The sequence below is a fragment of the Rhineura floridana genome, chromosome 10 (genome assembly GCF_030035675.1).
Source record: "Rhineura floridana isolate rRhiFlo1 chromosome 10, rRhiFlo1.hap2, whole genome shotgun sequence".
NCBI lineage: Eukaryota > Metazoa > Chordata > Lepidosauria > Squamata > Rhineuridae > Rhineura > Rhineura floridana.
Window position 1 is genome coordinate 17,932,904 of NC_084489.1, and position 18,929 is coordinate 17,951,832.

General features: G+C 40.0%; 1 protein-coding gene across 10 annotated transcripts in view; it reads left to right on the top strand.

Moving 5' to 3' along the window:
- CLASP2 (cytoplasmic linker associated protein 2) overlaps positions 1-18,929 on the top strand; it is a 232,004-nt gene that overhangs the window by 159,746 nt on the left and 53,329 nt on the right. For 8 of the 10 annotated variants that reach the window (XM_061587086.1, XM_061587088.1, XM_061587087.1 and 5 more), the window contains 4 exons: positions 3,541-3,711; positions 4,546-4,653; positions 8,906-9,012; positions 12,831-13,075. In XM_061587086.1, the coding sequence (XP_061443070.1) occupies positions 3,541-3,711; positions 4,546-4,653; positions 8,906-9,012; positions 12,831-13,075 (631 nt within the window). Of the gene's footprint in view, positions 1-3,540; positions 3,712-4,545; positions 4,654-7,847; positions 7,911-8,905; positions 9,013-12,830; positions 13,076-18,929 lie in introns of all 10 variants that reach the window. The other 2 variants (XM_061587096.1, XM_061587092.1) reach the window with 2 other exon arrangements.

The window sequence follows — 18,929 nt, forward strand, 5'->3', positions numbered from 1 at the left end:
GAGCTGCGGTATCTCATCTTATGACTTCCACAGCAGCAGACCTCATGCACCTAGTCTCAGTGCTTGGGTCGATGGTGGCAGCCTTCCAAACGACGCCTTGGGCACGTCATCACTCTCGCCCCCTGCAGTGGGTGTTATTGCCGTTCCAGAACAAGATAGCAGCCAGGCAGCATCGGAAAGTGTTATTGTCACCTGCAGTTCGCCAGTCCCTACTATGGTGGGCACACGAAGCCAATCTACTCAAGGGAGTACCGTTCCACGATCCCCCACATATAGTGATCACGTCGGATGCCAGCCTGTCAGGCTGGGGCACCCTCTGCAAGGGTCCGAAGGTGCAAGGAACATGGTCACAGGAGGAAGCCAGCCTTCCAATCAATTTACTTGAACTTCGGGCGATCCGCCTGGCATTGACACACTTTACACGCACTGTACGGTTCGGGGCAGTGCTTGTCAGGACAGGCAATGTGTCCACCAAATCTCATTTGAATCATCAGGGGAGCATGCACTCTCCCCTTCCCCAGAGGGAAGCCTCACTCATCTTCCAGTGGGTGGAAGAACATCTGGAGTCACGGCAGAATACCTCAGAGGGGAAGACAACAGTCAAGTAGACTGGTTGAGTCGGGAGAACGTACATCAAGGGGAATGGAAGCTACATTCTCTGGCCTTTCAGGCGATACTGGCACTAATTGGCAGGATCAAAGTAGACCTTTTTGCCTCCAGCCTCAACCACCAGGTAAAGAGATTCTTCGCCAGGTATGAGACGCCGGAGGCAGAGGGAATAGATGTTCTCATGGCCCAGTGGCCTCCAGGTCAACTATATGCCTCTCCTGATCATCCCTGAAGTGCTTCAGAAAATCCGAGCCGAATGAGCAGCAGTTCTGCTGATAGCTCCTTGGTGGCCAAGGAGACCTTGGTTTCCAGAACTCATTGACCTATCGGTCGGTCCCCCATGGAGATTTCCGCTCAGGGATGATCTGTTATTACAGGGACGTTTTCTCCATCCGGATCCCGGCTGGCTGGCTCATCATGTGTGGAAATTGAATGGCAACGTCTCTTAAAGAAAGGCATTCCGAGGCAAGTTGTGCAGACAATGATGGCACCCTTCTACCGTTTGAATATACGAGGCCACATGGAAAGCCTTCTTGTCTTGGTCACAGAAACAAGGCGGTAAATCAAAGTAAGGCAGATTAAAGAGATCTTCTCATTCCTACAGCAGGGCTTAACAATGGGACTCAGACCAAACACTTTGAGACGTCAGGCTTCGCCTTTGTTGTCAATCCTATCTAAGTTTCCTGAAAAGCCACTGGGTTCTCATCCATTCCTGAGGTGTTTCCTTCGGGGGGCAACAATATTGGCAGCTCTGATGGTCCATCGTTTCCTGACTTGGGACCTACACAAGTTTTATTGGCCCTCCAGAAACCTCTCTTCGAGCCATTAAGTCAAGTTCCTCTCAGTTTGCTATCCTTTAAAGTCCTGTTCCTTGTGGCCATTACTTCGGCCCGTCGTGTGTCTGAGTTGAATGCCCTATCTGTAGATAAGAATTTCTGTGTTTTTCATAAGGATAGGGTAGTACTTCGCACTGTACCTTCCTTTCATCCTAAGGTTCTATCTACTGTCAACAAGACCCTAACCCTGTGCACCCCACAGAAAAGGTGTGGCACTCACTGGACATGAGAAGAGCCTTGAGAGAGAGAGAGAGAGATAAAAATCTAACCCTGTTTGCAAGACAGACAGTTTATTTGTCTCATTTCATCCAGCTTCAATGGGAAACAAGGTTTCAACCTCCACCCTTGCTAGGTGGATCAAGGCATGTATTACCTTGGCATACGCTTCGCTGTGACTGGTGCAACCAGCCAGGATAGTGACTCATTCCACTAGAGCAGCAGCCACAACAGCAGCATTCTTGAGAAATGCTTCACTAATGGAGATATGTAAAGCAGCCACATGGGCCATTCCCAATATGTTTATTAGAGACTACAAGATTAATACATATGCATCTGCACATGCAGCCTTTGGGAGGAGAGTGCTACAGCATGTCCTCTCCGACTGTCAATGAATTCAGCCCAGCAATATTCCCACCCTACATGGGTCAGCTTTGCAATATCCCACCTGATATCATCTTTCCATGCACAGGCGAAGAGTCTTTTGGTCTTACTGTGAAAATGGTCTTCTCTGTGCATGTCAAAGATGATATCAGGGCCACTCCCTAGGAGGGCTGGGCTGCAATCATGGATACCTTGTAGGCCTCTTGCAGAGAGTATGAGTGCTGTTGCTTGACGTTTCATGTCGTGCTTCCTGTCAATGCTCTCAATACTAGTTAGCTGGGAGTTACACAAAACAGGAAGTTCCTGCAAAAATCAACAGTGCTTTTCTGCCTTCATCCTCTAGGTGTAGCTACTTACCCACCTGATATCATCTTTGACATGCACAGAGAAGACCATTTTCACAGTAAGACCAAAAGTCTCTTTTACTGCTTTCCCACTTTTCCTCCCTGGCTGGTGCAAGCAGCAGGGCTTGGGATTAGAGATGGAAGGCCTGGAAAAAATGGGGGGAAATGTTTTGTTTTTTCAGATTTTTCCGTGTTTTTGTTTGTTTTGTTTTTAGCCTTCACATATTTACTTGGGATGCAGCTTGGGAACACAGTGGTTCTGCCACTCCATTCAGTTCTACTGTTCCCAGTCAGGATTGCAGTCTAAGACATTTGAAAATAGGCTGTCTGTGTTTTTATAGTCAATGCATATGAAACATGAAACTATTTATTGTAAAATCATCACTTGCAAGCCTATTGTCAAATAAAATTTAGCACTTGAACATTTGGGTGTAACATAAAGAGATGCTTTAGGTGATCACAATTCCTTCAGTACATGCGAACTACATCTCCTTGCAAGGCATTGAAGGCCATTCACGAGTTTCCCAAGTTTCAGGAGTGGCTTGTTGAGTAGCACAGAGAACTGATTTTGGAAGTGGAATACTGTATCAGTAGCCACACTGAACTTACCATATATACCAGTCTAATTAACGTTGAGAACATTACACAAAATAAGCAATTTATTTCCAGGTATGTTTTTGGAGTATCAAGACTCTTGTAAATAGTTTTTAGCTTGTAATGATGCATTGATATATCCCCAACAGTTTAATATGAGTGTTACCTAATATTTGTATGTGTTTAAATTATGGAAATTACTTGTTTTTAACTGTTTTACTGATAATTTTAATGTCTTGTAAACTGCTTAGAGATTTTTACATTTTTAAAATCAAGCAGTATATAAATTTTGTTAAATAAATAAAATTTGGGAATTAGTAGTACTGTCGGTTAAGGAGGCACAAATATTAACAGCATTTCTATGCGTGAACTGATATACTTTCCTTTAACACAGTATATCTTTTCCAGATTCTAAGTTATTCATCAGATTCTTCCAAGCAACTTTTCAGTTCATATTGTTCTATCATAACTCTTTCATTTATCTCCATTTTTTTCTTTTAATCCCTAACCGTTATGCATTGCAATTTATAGCTTGTTTTTGTTTGCTTTGCCTTCAGCTGGCAGCCGTTCTGGTTCTCCTGGAAGAGTTTTGACTACAACTACACTCTCAACTATGAACACAGGGGTTCAGAGAGTGCTAGTCAGCCCTGCAACAGCACAAAAACGAAGCAAGATTCCTCGAAGTCAGGGATGTAGCAGAGAAGCCAGTCCTTCAAGACTATCAGTTGGTAAGGTTTGCTAACTAGTCATAGCCTGTTACTTTCACACATTGCCATATCTCTCACATAGTGACTGAGTCCAGGTGATCTGAGTCAGCATTTGCTGAACGTCTGCCTAAAACACTGTAATTTGGTTGTCCCAAGCCAGATTCCAAGATTAGTCATACGGTGGAGAATATTGTAAGCCTTTATTTTACTTTCTTCCTCCTTTAGGTCAGAAAGTATACTCAGGTAAACAAAACAGGCACACTAATTAAACAGTCATCATCTCCCGGTGTAAGGCTATTTCACACAATGGATGATGACAAAAGTCAGATTTGCCAAGTGCATACATGGCAAGAAGCAATGCCCAGTCCCTGTAGCTTATTATATCTGGTGTGACAAAACGTGTTGACAGACATAAGTTTACTTCATATACTTTTCTCAGTTCTAAGAGTATATGAAAAACAAATCTGTGAAGTAGCACTTAGAAATACCAGAAAATGATGAAAATGCCAAACCTTGACTTGTGCCTTATCTGCAGGTGTGAACAAGTAAGCAACGTATAGTAATGCCTCCTATTTCCCTTGAAGTTAGATGTGTCTAACTTTCCTTTATGCTTAACTGTTTTCCAAATGGACACACAATAAGCAAGTGCTTCGATTAAAGTGTCTATGTTTTCTAGGACAAAGTGAGAAAGAATAAAATTTATGTATTACTGAATTTAGACAGATGGGATCGTTGCTTTAGAAATGCAGAGTCTTATTGTGAAAGGTAAAAAGTGGGAGTTCATTAAAATGTCAACTCTTTCTGTGTCTTCTCCCTTTCTCTGCTGCTGTTGGTCTGTACCCTGAATCATACTAGCACGAGGTAGTCGTATTCCTCGACCTAGTGTGAGTCAGGGGTGCAGTCGGGAAGCCAGCCGTGAAAGTAGCAGGGATACAAGCCCTGTCCGCTCTTTTGCACCCCTTGGTAAGTACATAGAGAGCTTGTTCTGCATGGCTGTGTTTGCCCTTGGTTATCTGCTAATATAAGCTAAATAAACATAAGGCATTTAACAAGTAAATGTTTCCCTCCCTTTTAAAGAGCCTATTTACTTTGGCTGAAGGCTTTACCCATGTGAAGAGCCTAAAAATGTCCTACATAATTCTAGAGCAGTGGTTCCCAACCTTTATGAGTACGGGACCCCCTTTATAATCTCAAAAAAAATTCATGACCCCCTCCCTCCAGGAAGGCAGCTTGGCTACCAGGAAGGAAGGGGAAAAGCAGCCTTTCCTTGCAGCCTTGCTTCTTTTTGCTTCACAAAAAGCCCTCTCGTTCTGAGTAATGGCATCATCAGCAGTGGCAGTGTGAGGAGACGGGAGTCAGTGATAGTAATTCCCTCTTCCTGGTAGCTCCATCCTCAGCCTCCTTTGGCATCTGCAATGTATTTTATAGGCAGATGCCTGCAAGATGCTCTGGCACTTCAGCAAAAGTCCTCTCGTTTGGAGCCAGAAGGAGGTGTCATCTGCAGCGGCAGTGCGGAGCAGACAGTGTCCAGGGAGTGAAGACGTTTTTAAAAAATTAATAAATAATTCATTTATTTACTGTTCGTGCCCCCCTCTGGATTACTTTGCAGCCCCTTGGGGGTGACGGCCCCAGGTTGGGAACCACTGTTCTAGAGTGATGGCACAATCCAGAGGTGTATGCATAGCAACCCCCCACCCCCGGTTCTTTTACACTTGTCAGTCAGCAGTCCCTCCAAAACAAGACACCTGCCATTGAACTACTTCTAAAGAAGAAATTATCTTTGGTGTCACTATTTTTTCCAGTGATGTTGTCAGCAGCTCTTACACAAACCCTGAACTTTTTTTTGAAAACTGGTGTTCAAGGAGCAGTTTAGGAGTTCTTGGGGGCAATATCTGCTGGGGAAACACTCTATAATATCTCTGATTATAGGCACTCACCTCTTGATTGTACCCTGGGGCAAGTGATTGTAAAATTGATACTTTGAGATTGTTTCTGTGTTGCCTATGCTTATCAGCTGTTTCTTCTTACCATACTAGATTTGTTTTGATTTTTCGCTATTCTTGATCTTTAGGGTGAAAATCATAATGCAGTTAATAATTTTTGTAGTGGCAATGCAGTTTCAGAGGATTTCAGGTTTTTTACCCTGCAAAACTAGAAGATTAACAGTCTTGTCAAGAAACATAGATTAGTTTTTCAAAACGTTATTTTATTGCCTGGGGCAGGGTGGGGACATGATAATAGACATCGAAACCTTTTCTTTTTCTCTATTTCATACATGCAAGATAGACTTTTTAAAAAATTAATTCTTCTAGAGATGTTTTTCATGGACATTGTACTTAATTTGCTTATCTGACATTTAGTGTGTGTTCGGATGCAACACATAGCCATTAAACCATTGTTAAGCAAATTATTCTGTGCATGACCTGCTTACTAGCTCACGCAGCTCAAGTATTTCCACTTTGCTTCTCCCTTCCTCCAGCAAGGAAGCAACTACAGAGTGGCTTGGTTAGCAGTCTGCCCAAGCAAGTGTCCATGGCTTGTTTTGCTCTAATCCAGGAGTAACCATCATGTGGCCCTCCAGATGATGCTGAACTCCCATCTCCCACCAACCCCAAGCATTATAGCTAATGGTCAGGGATGATGGAGTTGTGGTTCGGCAACATCTGGAGAGCACCATGTTGGCTACCCTGCTTTAAACAAACCATGATTCAGAAGCCAAGAATAAACCTTGGCTTCAGAGAGAAACAACTATGAGTGCTGATTAGGATGTAATACTAAGCCAGGCATTTCATGTTTTGACACTGCTTTCTCAGCAATACCTAAAACATTTTAATCTAGGGAAAATGAATTAGCTTCCCTTGTTTGACACTGATTAGATTCTTAAAGCTACCTTCAATGGTTTTAATTGTTTGGCCATTCTTTTTCATAACTTTATATGCTCCTTTTCCAGAAAAAAAATTGATAAAAGTTTTAAGATAGCTTATCTTCTTTCGAGCTGCATTTTCCCTATTTCTATAAAATTCACCACTGTAATGCCTCTGATTACTTCCGAGTCCAGGAAACCACTCTTCTATGTAAGCTTGCTTTAATTATCATCCGAAGGACCATTTGTTTTATGTTAAGGCAACTTGTTCTTTAGTCTTCTTTACCTAAATTGCAAGAATGTAATGTATGACTTAGCATCTATACTACTTCACATATTTTATGAGGAAACATCATGTAATGTGCACTTATTTATATATACTATTAACTTTAACACTGTAGATTTTTTTAAAAAACACCAATTTTTGTTCCCTACACTTTTGCTAAGTTATGTCTAAAATGTAAAGAGGGGAGTTGCATGCTATACATGATTTATATGATGAATCAAATGTTAATTGTGTGTGGTAGCTTGGAAAAATTAAATTAACACATTGTAATTTCAGTATGCAAAATTTGAATCAGAACTTCAAGGTTTCTGACTGTTAATAATGCTTAGATGCACAGATGTCATGTGTCATTAACTTCTGTAGTATTTGCCAACTGCCCTGAAGAAGAGAGAATATAAATTCCAGAAACACTTAGACTAAGGAAAATACTATTAAAGTATTCTTGAAATAAAGTATGCCATAAAGAGAATTATCAAGCCAAATGAAGTTTCAAGGTTGACCACTTGGTGAACATTATAAAAATGATATATTGCTTTGTTGATTTTTTTTGTCAGTATCTGAGTTTGTATGCCCCATATTTTGATGGATGGCTTTAGATTTAGTCTTGTATCATCTTTTTCCTTTCAATTAGAAAAAAAAATCATTCTTACATTTTCATGTAAGGCAAATTATTCCTCTCCCCTTCCCAACCATAACTTACAGTCTCATGACCCTTCAGTTCATACAGTGATTGGGCATCTTCTGCAACTTTCAAAATCACACATATGCTAGCTGCCATGTGTAAGATTTTTGCATGCTACTATAAACATAAATATTGAATGTTTGCAATAGCACCATGACGGTCACACGAGCTGCCTGTAGGGAAGGAGCCAATAATTATAGGACTTTCTAGCTACCCTGCAATACTGCCTGGCTTTGCACAAAACTTGCTCCATTGCTCTCTGTACAATTGTCCTATACTGTACTGTTATAGTAATAGATAGGGTTCATATGATCCTGTTATTGCAGCTTCCAGGCATCACTCCAGATCCACTGGTGCTCTCTACTCTCCAGATGTTTATGGGGCTACAGGTGAAGGATGAGTACACTTTGCTATCATCTGTGCCATCATCCTGAATTATTTTTACCCCATTGGTTTTTCATGCTATTTTTTATATTTTTAGTATTAATTTGTGTTCATTATTTTGAATATTCAAACTAGATATAGTATACAAAATATGTTTTTCCTTCTTCACACACCCAACAATTTTCGTCTAATTTCAGGTGAATTTTATTGGTTCTTTTTCCTTTTACTTTCTTGAATTTCTAAAGCTTTATTAATGCATGTAGCTTTATCATATGTAACGCTGTAGGCTTTATTGACTGTACTTAATTTTTTAAAAATCATGAGAGTTGTGAACAATTGTAATAGAAAGAAGAAAGTATTTGCTGTTTCAGCTCCTGCTTATTTATACTATCACCAAGTGTTCTCTCTCTTTTTTTTCTTTTATGCCATGTGAGGTACAATTCAATAATTCACTTTACATTTGTTTAATTTCATTAAGATATTACCACAGTCCAACAAAATTGCATGAACATGCTTCTATAAAGTGTATGTAGCAATCCAAACTTTCATTGATATTTTTATTGCCACAATTTGAAGCTACTTTTTAAACTGAACCCTTGCTTGTCTCTTTTGGAACGAGAGCTGCTTTAACAAACTTGAAAGAGAGCTCTGCCTGCATATGCAGTTCTAGTGTGTGCATGTAGCATTATCTAGATTATGGCCAGAATCCAGAATCTGGATTCATGGGGCTTGTGAAACTGTACCAGGTTTCTATAGCAAGGGCTTGGTATTGATGTGACTGGTAGACTGTACTTGCATTTCACTTCCCTGGCTTAATAAATCAGGTGTCTCTTTGGCTGAGTTGAAGACAGTCAGCTTCAGAATGAATGAGATGGAGTTTTCTGAGGTTTTACTGCTTCCAAATATTGGAAGGCATAGAACATTCAAAATACTGTGGTTCAGTTTTAGTTTATGTTGTATTGATCCTGATTCTGATTAATGCTTTCTTTTGTCATAACAGGCACAGGTTTTGGAATAAGTCAGTCAAGTCGATTGTCTTCGTCAGTTAGTGCCATGCGTGTCTTGAACACAGGCTCTGATGTGGAAGAAGCAGTAGCGGATGCTTTGGTGAGCATCTCACGACACACACCTTTTTGAGAGGATGACAAAGTAAAAGCTTTGTAGTATGTTGTACTGCCCAGTTTGAGTATTGATTCTACTAAATTACATGGAGCTTAGCTCCTGACCATATGTGCCATTACGTCTCGCTTCGTTCAAACTCCTCCTCAAAATCTACCTTTTCCTCAAAGACTTTGTTAACTACTAAATCCTAGTTTCCCAAATCCATGTAACTGCATTTGCTGACATTTAATACTTGCTACTGTTTTCTTCGTTACTGGTTTTAGATTGTAAACTCCTTGAAAGCAGAGAATGGTCTACATTTTGCAGGTTTATTTATACATTACGTTTATGTCCCTCCTCCCCCAGGAGCTTAAGGTGATGATCATGGTTCTCCTCCCCCCCCCCCATTTTATTCTCACAGCCACCCTGTGAGGTACATTAGATTAAGAGATAGTGTCTGGCCCAAGTTGATCCAGTGAGGTTCATGGCTGAATTGATCCAGCACTCTAAACACTATACCACACTGGCTGTCATGTTGCCTGTCACACTCCAGAAGGTGCCTTATCCACTGATGGTGCTGAACTAGAAGATGATAATGATAATGTCAGTGTCACAGAGCAATGAAAGGGTAAATAGTCTCTTTTTCTAATGCAAATCACTATGTAGTTGGCCAGATTTCATGGTCTACTACACTGTTCTTCAACCTTGGCCCCCCAGATGTTGTTGGACTACAACTCCCATCATTCTTGGCCATTGGTTAAGCTAGCTGGGGTTGATAGGAATTATGGTCTGACAAGACCTGGGAACCCAAAGTTGAAGAACATTGGTCTAACTACAAAACAAAGAAGTGTAAATGCAAATGATTCATAGCTGACAATGAGAAATTCCTGGGTGAATTAATGAATGTCTAATTATAGAAGTAGTATTTTTCTAATATTTTAATTACATGCTGTGGAAGGATGAGGGTACTTACTTACTTACCACTCTGTAATAACAAAGCCCAACTCCCACTCCATTGGTTCTCCTACGCCCATGCTGCTGCCACCATTCAGGCTCACTTACTTCCTCTGAATTCTTAATTTACTGATAAACCAGTAACTGTGAAGTACAGGCATGGTACAAAAGTCAGTCAGATATAGATATTATATTTAACAAAGGTATTTTCATTGGTTTACTGCAAGATAATTAAGTGCACAGCTTATCTGGTTACTTTAAAATAGTGCTGTGTCTTTAAATGAGCATATGCTGTGTTAACTTGTTAATGACACTTTAGCAGTATATATTCAACTAAAACAGTTTTAAAGAATCAGTTAGTTACCCTGTGAAAACCCTTTAGCCAAATTGCCCTTTTAGAAGGCTCACCAATGCTGTAACTGAAGACTCTGCCGGAAGCATCTTTTTCCAACCCTTTACTGACCTATTGAAGCACAGGTTTGTCTTGCTGTTCTGCCCTGGAAATCTTCACTTTGCTAGTCTTACACCAGGGACCAAAATTCCAAGCTGCTTCTCACTTTTCCCCTCAGCTCTACAAACAAGTTCTCCCTTGTCTCTTCAGTCTAAGCCAAGCAATTCAGCTATCCCCAGCAAGTCTGACCACCAAGCCGCTCCACCTGCTTCTCAGGTCTTCCTTCTTCTTACCTGATCATGCTATCTTTTCTCCTTCTGGCTGACTCTGCAAACACCAACAACTCCAACTCCACTAACCCAACAATTCTCCTCTGCTGACCAGCCATATATGCGCTTCTTCTGGCCCGTCTAGTCCATCCGCAATCAATCATCAGTGATTCTAAACCTGCATCCGCTAATCGAAACATGTACACTTTCTGTCCTTTGGAATACTGAGAATTCTCACAGCTGTCAGATAAGGCCCCAAACGACAGTTAAACTAGACCAGACGGAAAACTTTCCACATCAAATACATTGTACATTACACAATACCTATTAAAACATAATTCAGATAAACAGGAATTTTTCACACATAGCAAGAGAGGCAGCATCTTCACTTGTTAGCCTTATGTGCATGTTTCTTTTTTACTTCTTTGTCGCTGTTCTTCACCATGAAATAGCTCATAGCTTCCAAGACAACCACAAACCTTCCTTGTGCATATTGAGCAGTGGAGTGGAGAGCTGCAGTCAAGCTTAGAGACAATTGTAATTAAGTGTATATACTGTCAAAACAAAACTTAGTGAAATATTATTTCAGCACACATTAAATACATCCTCTGCCTCTGAAAAATGCATGTGATTTAGGCCTGTGCATAAACTTTGGAGCACAGCTGGGCTTGAACTTTATAGTCTGCATCTGAACATGCTTCCAGGTCTAGAATTCAGTGGGCCTTGGTAGTAATTACATTCTTGAAATCATTCTCAACCTAATTGTGTGCTCTTGCACATCCTTTCTTTACCAACTTGCCACAGGGAAAAAGTAACAAATGGGCTGGGCTGGGCTGGGCTGTGTTTATGCATATACAACATCTCCTTGATTACCTGATCTGCCTCTGGAGTTTTCAGTAGGGTAATATGGAAGAATACCTCATTTCAAAGTAGTATTTTGTTTTTAGTTGTGCAATAAAACCAGATTCATATGACATTCCATAACTTTATAATAAAAAAAAATCACAGTAAGCTATTGAAAAAGTATGGAGGAACTTATGGTCAAAAAATAAATTACAGAAGAATCTATTGAACCTTTTGATTTGTACACATGTTAGTATTTGAATTTGACTTGGATAATCACAGCTGTGTATCTAGCTAAAACTATGTTGTTCATGATTTTTCCTGAGACTAAATATCGTGCCAGACCTCATTTATAACCAGAGATATTGGCATCTGTTGAACAGTTGTCACAAATATTCATCACTTTTCTATTTTTCTTTATAATTCATTGCTCTCAGCTCTTAGGAGACATACGGACTAAGGTATAACTAACCTTGTTTCCCTTTTAATATTGAATATATGCCAAATCTTTTAAAATAAAACCATAATGCCTGTATCACTCTTGTGTGTCACATGGTATACAAATATTTTAAGGAGCTGAAAGATTCCAGAAGAAGCGGTTGTAATTTTAAATGTCATTGTCCTTTTGTCCTACAGTGTGCCTTCGTAATTAAGGAAGTATTTGTACATTGTTGCTTTTTAAAAATGTAATAAAATGGCCTTGCTCATCAGTGCAAATTTTGCCTGTATGAACTCGGTGCCCTAGCTGAGAAAGGTTATTACTTCATACCGAGTGCCAGTTATGTTAAGATCCATTGTATAGATTTGGAGCTTTGATTTGAAGTATCAAGATAACGTAGTTGTTACATAAGGGAAAATGTTTGTTTGAACATTGCTTCACCCTCCCCACCTAATAAGCACAGCAAGATTTGGAGCAGCTTTTAGCAGCTTCAGTATCTCTACAATAGCAGTTTTAATTTCTCTCTTTAAACAAGCATTCATTTTGTTCATTTAATTTCTTGATAGCTAATTTTGGCTCTTGGTGTTCTTGCTCTTTGTTGCTTTTAGTCTGATAATTGTATTTTGATGTGATTGTTGTGTGCTTTTATATTCTGTAAACTACTTTGAACAACTTCTTTTTGGAGGGGAAAATTTATGCATTTTTATATAAATTAAAAAATCTTGCTTAGAGGAGGTTGCCCTTTCAAATAACCAAAGGGTCTCAGGTTCAGGCATTACTTTCTATATGTGAGAGAAATGAGAAGTGCATGAATCAGATGCCTGCTCCAATGATCAGGGAGATTCAGTGTCTGAACAGGCCCATGATATCTGTAGAAAAGGTACCACATTTTGTGATGGTTCCTCATGTGATTTTCTCTGTATAATAGAAAAAGCCAGTGCGAAGGAGATACGAGTCATATGGAATGTACTCTGATGATGATGCCAATAGTGACGCTTCTAGTGCCTGCTCAGAAAGATCATACAGCTCTCGGAATGGCACCATACCTACCTATATGCGGCAGACAGAAGATGTGGCTGAGGTCCTCAATCGCTGTGCAAGTTCCAACTGGTCAGAAAGAAAAGAAGGTCTTCTGGGACTACAAAATTTATTAAAAAATCAGAGAACTTTAAGGTAGAACAACCTTTTTAGGGAAGGGATTTTCTATTTGGGAAAGATATGTAAAGATTTATTTTCAGTCTGTGTTCTGTTTATTGTGTAGTTGATGATGGTACTATACACAAAGTTTAGCCAAACATACATTTCCTTTCATATGCTCTACTCTCTTCTATTGTAGGCAATGGAATTTCAAGGGTGCTTAGCCTAGGCTAGCTAGATCATGGTCCTTGTGACTGTTCTCAGTCTGAGGAATTCTGCAGCACAGGAAAAATGTAAACTGGGTTTTTAGTTTATAATCTGTTGGTCTATATTCATTATTGCTGCAAACCCCAAAAGAAAAGTAACATTACTTACGAAAATGTGAACTACTTTTGAAAACTTGATATTCCCCTCAAAGCACATTGAAAGGTATCTTATCTGTAAAGAGCACCATAGCATCATAGTTAGCTTTTGTCTAGACTTTCCCTTCACAAGAAGAACATAAAAATGTCTCTGGCTAATGCTAGTGCCACAATATTCGAAAAAACTTCCTGTTTTCCTGAACATAAAAAAACACATATACTGATCCAGTACTTGGTATAATGCTGATACCTTAACGATTATTAAAAGGAAATATTAGGCCACTGTCTCATGTACTGCCTTCCTCACCCCCACCCCCCCAAGTATGAATCTTCCTTTTTCAGGGCTAACTACAGTGCCATGTTACATACACGCCAATTGAAATGCTAAACATTCCAGCTACTGACACCCATTGTTGCAAACTGAAACTAATCATGGTTAGCATTATATGTAGCTAGACATAGCTCTGCATTATCCTTTGGTTCCAAAGAAGAGGAAGGAAGGAGGAGTGGATGGACCTGCAAGGTGCTCCCAATCTTGTAACCTTGGATAGGGAAATCAGAAATGTTATATCTGCACCAGGCCTAGTAAGCCCTTTCTTAGCATATATTTGAGTGATGTAAGAGCTATTGTAGCACTCCACTCCAGTGGTTTTCCTAAACTTGTACCGCTACCTCCATTTAATAACACTTGCACCCTTTTAAACCCTTAACTCACCAGTGACCCTCGTAATTGTGGGATATAGGCATGGTACAAAGCTGGTTAGATATATTTTTAACTTAACAAAGATACCAATGTTTGTTTATTACAAGATTATGTAGTGTAGAAGCTTATGTGGCTACTTTAATATAGTTGTGTCTCATTAAATGTGTATACAATTGGATGACTTACTACTGCCACTTTAAATACCAACAGCTTATTTTACACTGCTGTTACTAATCCAAGACAGCTTTGAGGAAGCATTTAGTTCCCCTATTAAAACTCTTTTGCCCTTGTTTTAACTCCATCCCATTTAAGCCTCACCAATGCTGTACCTCAGGACTTTTGTGGAAGCCTCTATTTCAACCCCTACTGACCTATTGAAACACTGTTTTTTGCTATACTGTTCTGGAATCTCCCTATGGCTCTCCTACCAGACACCAGAGTCTAGCATTTCAAACTATCTTTCACTTGTTCTCCTTCAGTGCTGTAGACAGGTTCTCCTCTCTTCAGCCTAAATCGAGTGATTTAGTTATCCCAGCAAGCCCATGGCCACTAGGCCACTCTACCTTCTCCTTAGGTATTCTTCCGTAACCCTCTTCCTCTGCTGTTGTCTTCTGGCTGTCCACCATGGACACCAAGCACCAGCAACCAACATTAATTTCTTCTGGTACCTCTAGTTCATTCCAAGCCAGTCACACTCTCTGACTGAAAATTCTAAGCCCTTCTATCCTTTTTTTGCATACTGACAATTCTAACTCACAGCTGTCAGTTAAGGTTCCCCAGTGACAAGTTAAAACAACTTTTACCTGACCCGACAGAAGACTTCCAGCACCAAACAGATTACAATGTACATTACAAATGTAATGTACAAATGACAGAATGCATGACACAATACCCATTAAAACTTAATTTAAATAAACAGGATTTCTTCACAGGGTTGCTCATTGAGGTATGCAGGCATTAAGACAAAATAGACTGTATGACAATTTATATTTTTCAGTGAGTTTTCTCCCACAGGAGCAGACTATAACCTGGATAAGTGGGAAGTCACTGTCTCCGGGATGACCTGAGGCGTGATCCAACTTCATAGCTTCCTTGCAAGGCCTGTTTCCTGCTTTGAAGGATATAGGAACAGTTCACTGAATCTATAGCTGTGGTATCCAGCCCCTGAAAAAAATTGGAAATAATGCACACAGTTCAGATCACTGGCCTTATTCCATTTTCTGACCTCTACCTTAGTGTAGGTAAGCAGGATAGGTGTGTGACAACAGCCATTCCAATGATGAGCCGTACAAAGACAGAAAATACCCCAGTGGTTACTTGGATCCCTACTCAGGGGTAAGGGCATTGATCTAACACAGGAGGAAGCAATAATGAACTTGCACTGAAATCTTGCTATCTGGATTCCTCCTGGCCATTTCCTTAAAACTGATTTTGCTGTCTGCAGTCAGTCAGAGGTGGAGGGAACTGCACAAAGATTCCAGATGCTGTCTGAAACACACCAGAGCCTACAACTGTAACTCCCATGGGCCCATATTTCCCAAGTTCATGGCTTCAGTTCATGGCTTGATCACCCAAGAACAAAATGAATAAGAAGAAAAATAGACATTTCTGGGAGCTGTGTCAAGTCTTCTGAGTCCTGTGACTGGGACATGTCACCACAGTTAAATGTCAAAAATGGAGTTCTAAAAAGTCATTTCCAGAGATGCAGAAGAGCCTACAAGGCTGACAGCAACGATTCATCTTCTGGCTCCTCTGTAAAATATAGCTAGAGTCCTCTGTCAAACACATAAAACTCTATGTACAGCCTGTCCTTACAAAATGCAAGTTCCCAACTTCCAATGTCTCAGGAGCATTTAGCTCATTTGTGCCTCCCATTCAGAGAAATTACTTCCTCTCAGAGGGGTAAGCATGTTAGTTTCTTGCAGCAAAAATGTCTTGCAAAAGTGGATTAGGTGAAAAATGAAGATTTCTAAAAGGGATTTGCTTGATCCCTGTTCTGGGCCAAGGAGACTAGGGAAATATCTAGGATTGGTCTGAAAGGAAAAGACTGGGCTACTGTACAGGCTTTTCTCTGCTGAAATTTTTGACAACTTATCTGTTTGTAATTTGCTTTTGAAAATAAAATACATTGTAGAAAAAGGTTGTCATGATTTCATAGCTACCTTGCAAAAGAGGACAAGATAAACTTCAGTCCTCGTGTCCAAAGAGAGTGGCTGAAGCTATTCCAAATATTGTTTCATCTTCTGTGTTGGAAAGTTATAGGTTCTCTGCAGATTTATGCTACAAAGGAATCTATAGTCAAATACTCATTGTCCCTTTTCTTCACTGTGCCCAAAGGAGATGATGGGATCTAGGATATTCCAGAACTAAAGCTTCTCAACAAGTAGCAGGCAAAGAAGTGCTTCAAAATGGAGACATTCAAGTCCATTTCAGCTGCATTGGAGCCTTTCTGGTTTCCACAGAGTTGACAAAAGCTTTACTACACATTTATTTATTGCATTCATAGACAATAATTGGGCTTGATCTGGTCTCTGCTTTGTATTTTCACCAGTATCTTAATTGTGTGTCTCTGAGCAGAATACACTAGTGACCTGTTGGTGAGATCCCCATTGATGGAGTTGGAAAGAAGGATGTCCAGAAGATAGTACACTGTCTTCAGTGGCATAGATGGATGATCACTGATGGAAGCTTCCTACAAGTGAGCCAATATCTAATTCATTTTTTAAAATTATTTGTGAGTGTCAAAAATCCTGAGAATCTTGATGGTTTTCTGCATGACCACAAGACACAACCCCACTCAGTCTCCAAGAGTTGACAAGGTTCTTGACACAGCTTTTTGCATACATATAGATGACATTTGTCATCTTCCATAAGGGAGTTCTACTACTACACCAGCCTCAGATCACAAAAAATCAGTCAGCAGTTCTGGTTTCCAGTGTACCTCAAAGGTCACTGGAATGATGGTTGAATCCATGGTGGAATTCCAGATACAAATCAATGGATACTACGTCTCCCAGGGTGCAGGGATGCATTGTGGAAAATAAGTAATTCAAGTACAATGGAGCATGATAGAATTCAAGAGGACCATATATTTGCTGCAGCCATGGGGAATGTATCTTCTAGCCTTGCAGGAGAAGATCACAAATCAACATATGCTAATTCCTATGGGCAGTACAACCACAAAATCATATATCATAATGGAACTGGTTGACATCCATGTATGAGGCCCTGCAGCTACTGAATTTGGTAGAAGGTCATCTCTAATCAAGACAGCATACCTCCAAGGAATTTACAACATCACAGCCAACTGGCAACACACAGCATATAGACTGAAAAAAGCAGATGCTCCTTACTTCAGTGTTCCGGATGATAGTGCAGATGTTTTGGATACCACAAGTTGACCACATTGAGTCCCTGGAAAATCAGTGTTTACTCATGTTCATATCTCACTATAGTTGCCTAAACACAGAAGAACTGTTTCTTGAAGAAAATCAACCAATAGTTTACGGTTCTGCGTGGATATGTTTTCCCCTGTTGTCCTCAGAAGGGAATGACCTCTTTTGAAGGTGTAAATGCAACTATTTGATTAATCTCACACTCAAGGGTCATAATCCCAAGACAAGCAAAAGTTATTGGCCCCATCCTCTTATGCAAGTGAATGGAATGGCCCAGCAATCATCCTCATATTAAATGTCAGAATCTCTCTTCTCTGTTCCCCTGTTTTACACCATTATCCCACATGGAATCTTGGTATATGCATTTAAGGCAATTAAATATTTCCCTTTTGAATCTTGAGATTCCACTTAAGTTTCACTTAAACAGCTGGCAAGGAAAACTGCTCCCTTAGAGATGTTAAGTTTAGGTTTACTTTGGTTTAGCATTTACACTGCTTTTCTATTGAATATCTTTATATCTAGAGAGAGATCAAAGCAGTTCACAACTAAATAGAGTTATCTGAATTAGGCATTCTGTCAGTCAAAGCTTACAAGTCCTCCAGCATGACAAAAGCTTTATTGTGTCCAGTAGCAGACTTGCCAAACAGCATTATGGCCCATTCAATTAGAGAGACCTCAACCACAATCACTTTTTGCATTAGTGTGGACCTGGAAGACATTTGAAAAGCCGTTAATTGGTCAATGGACTAAACATCTATGAGGCACTGTAAAATGATCCCTAGTCATCATCTGAGGCAAATTGGGAAGAATGTTCTTGAGGCGGTAGCCAGAACTGGATTTATACAGTTCTTTTGAAGGTCTAGACTGGGGAAGTAGTTTTTATGTGTTCCCTTTGTCCAGGTTTGTTGACCTGATAAAGGGATTGGGGGAATGGTTTTGTTTGTTTCTCGCTTCAACTCTCTTGAGAAGCAGGACCACAACAGTCTGCCCTACCATTTCTCTGTTGTGCCTCAAAGGCAGGCTATTTAGGATTTGTTGTTTAATAGGAGTTATTGGTGGCCTCCTAATTGTCAGTATGATTCTGTCCCCTTCAAGTAGTTCTGCATTGTTGTTGCAAGATAGTTCAAGCTTCTGTTTAGTTTCCCTCAAGGTAAGTGTCTCAAGACTGGCCTTGCAAGGAAGCCTTTTCCATGGAAGAAAGTTGATTGTTTGGATCCTGCCTCTTTTCTATCCAGAATAAGTAACTTTTTACTTGTCCAGACTTTCATCCTGCTCCTCAAGGAGAATGGAGATTTGCAGGTAAGCAACAATAAATACAATATAAATACATTTTTTTCAGGAATTTGTAGTATTAATTGGACTTTCTGATGCTATGCTATAGGTCTGAATGTAAAATATAGTATAAGCATATTTACATTGTAAGATGTTAC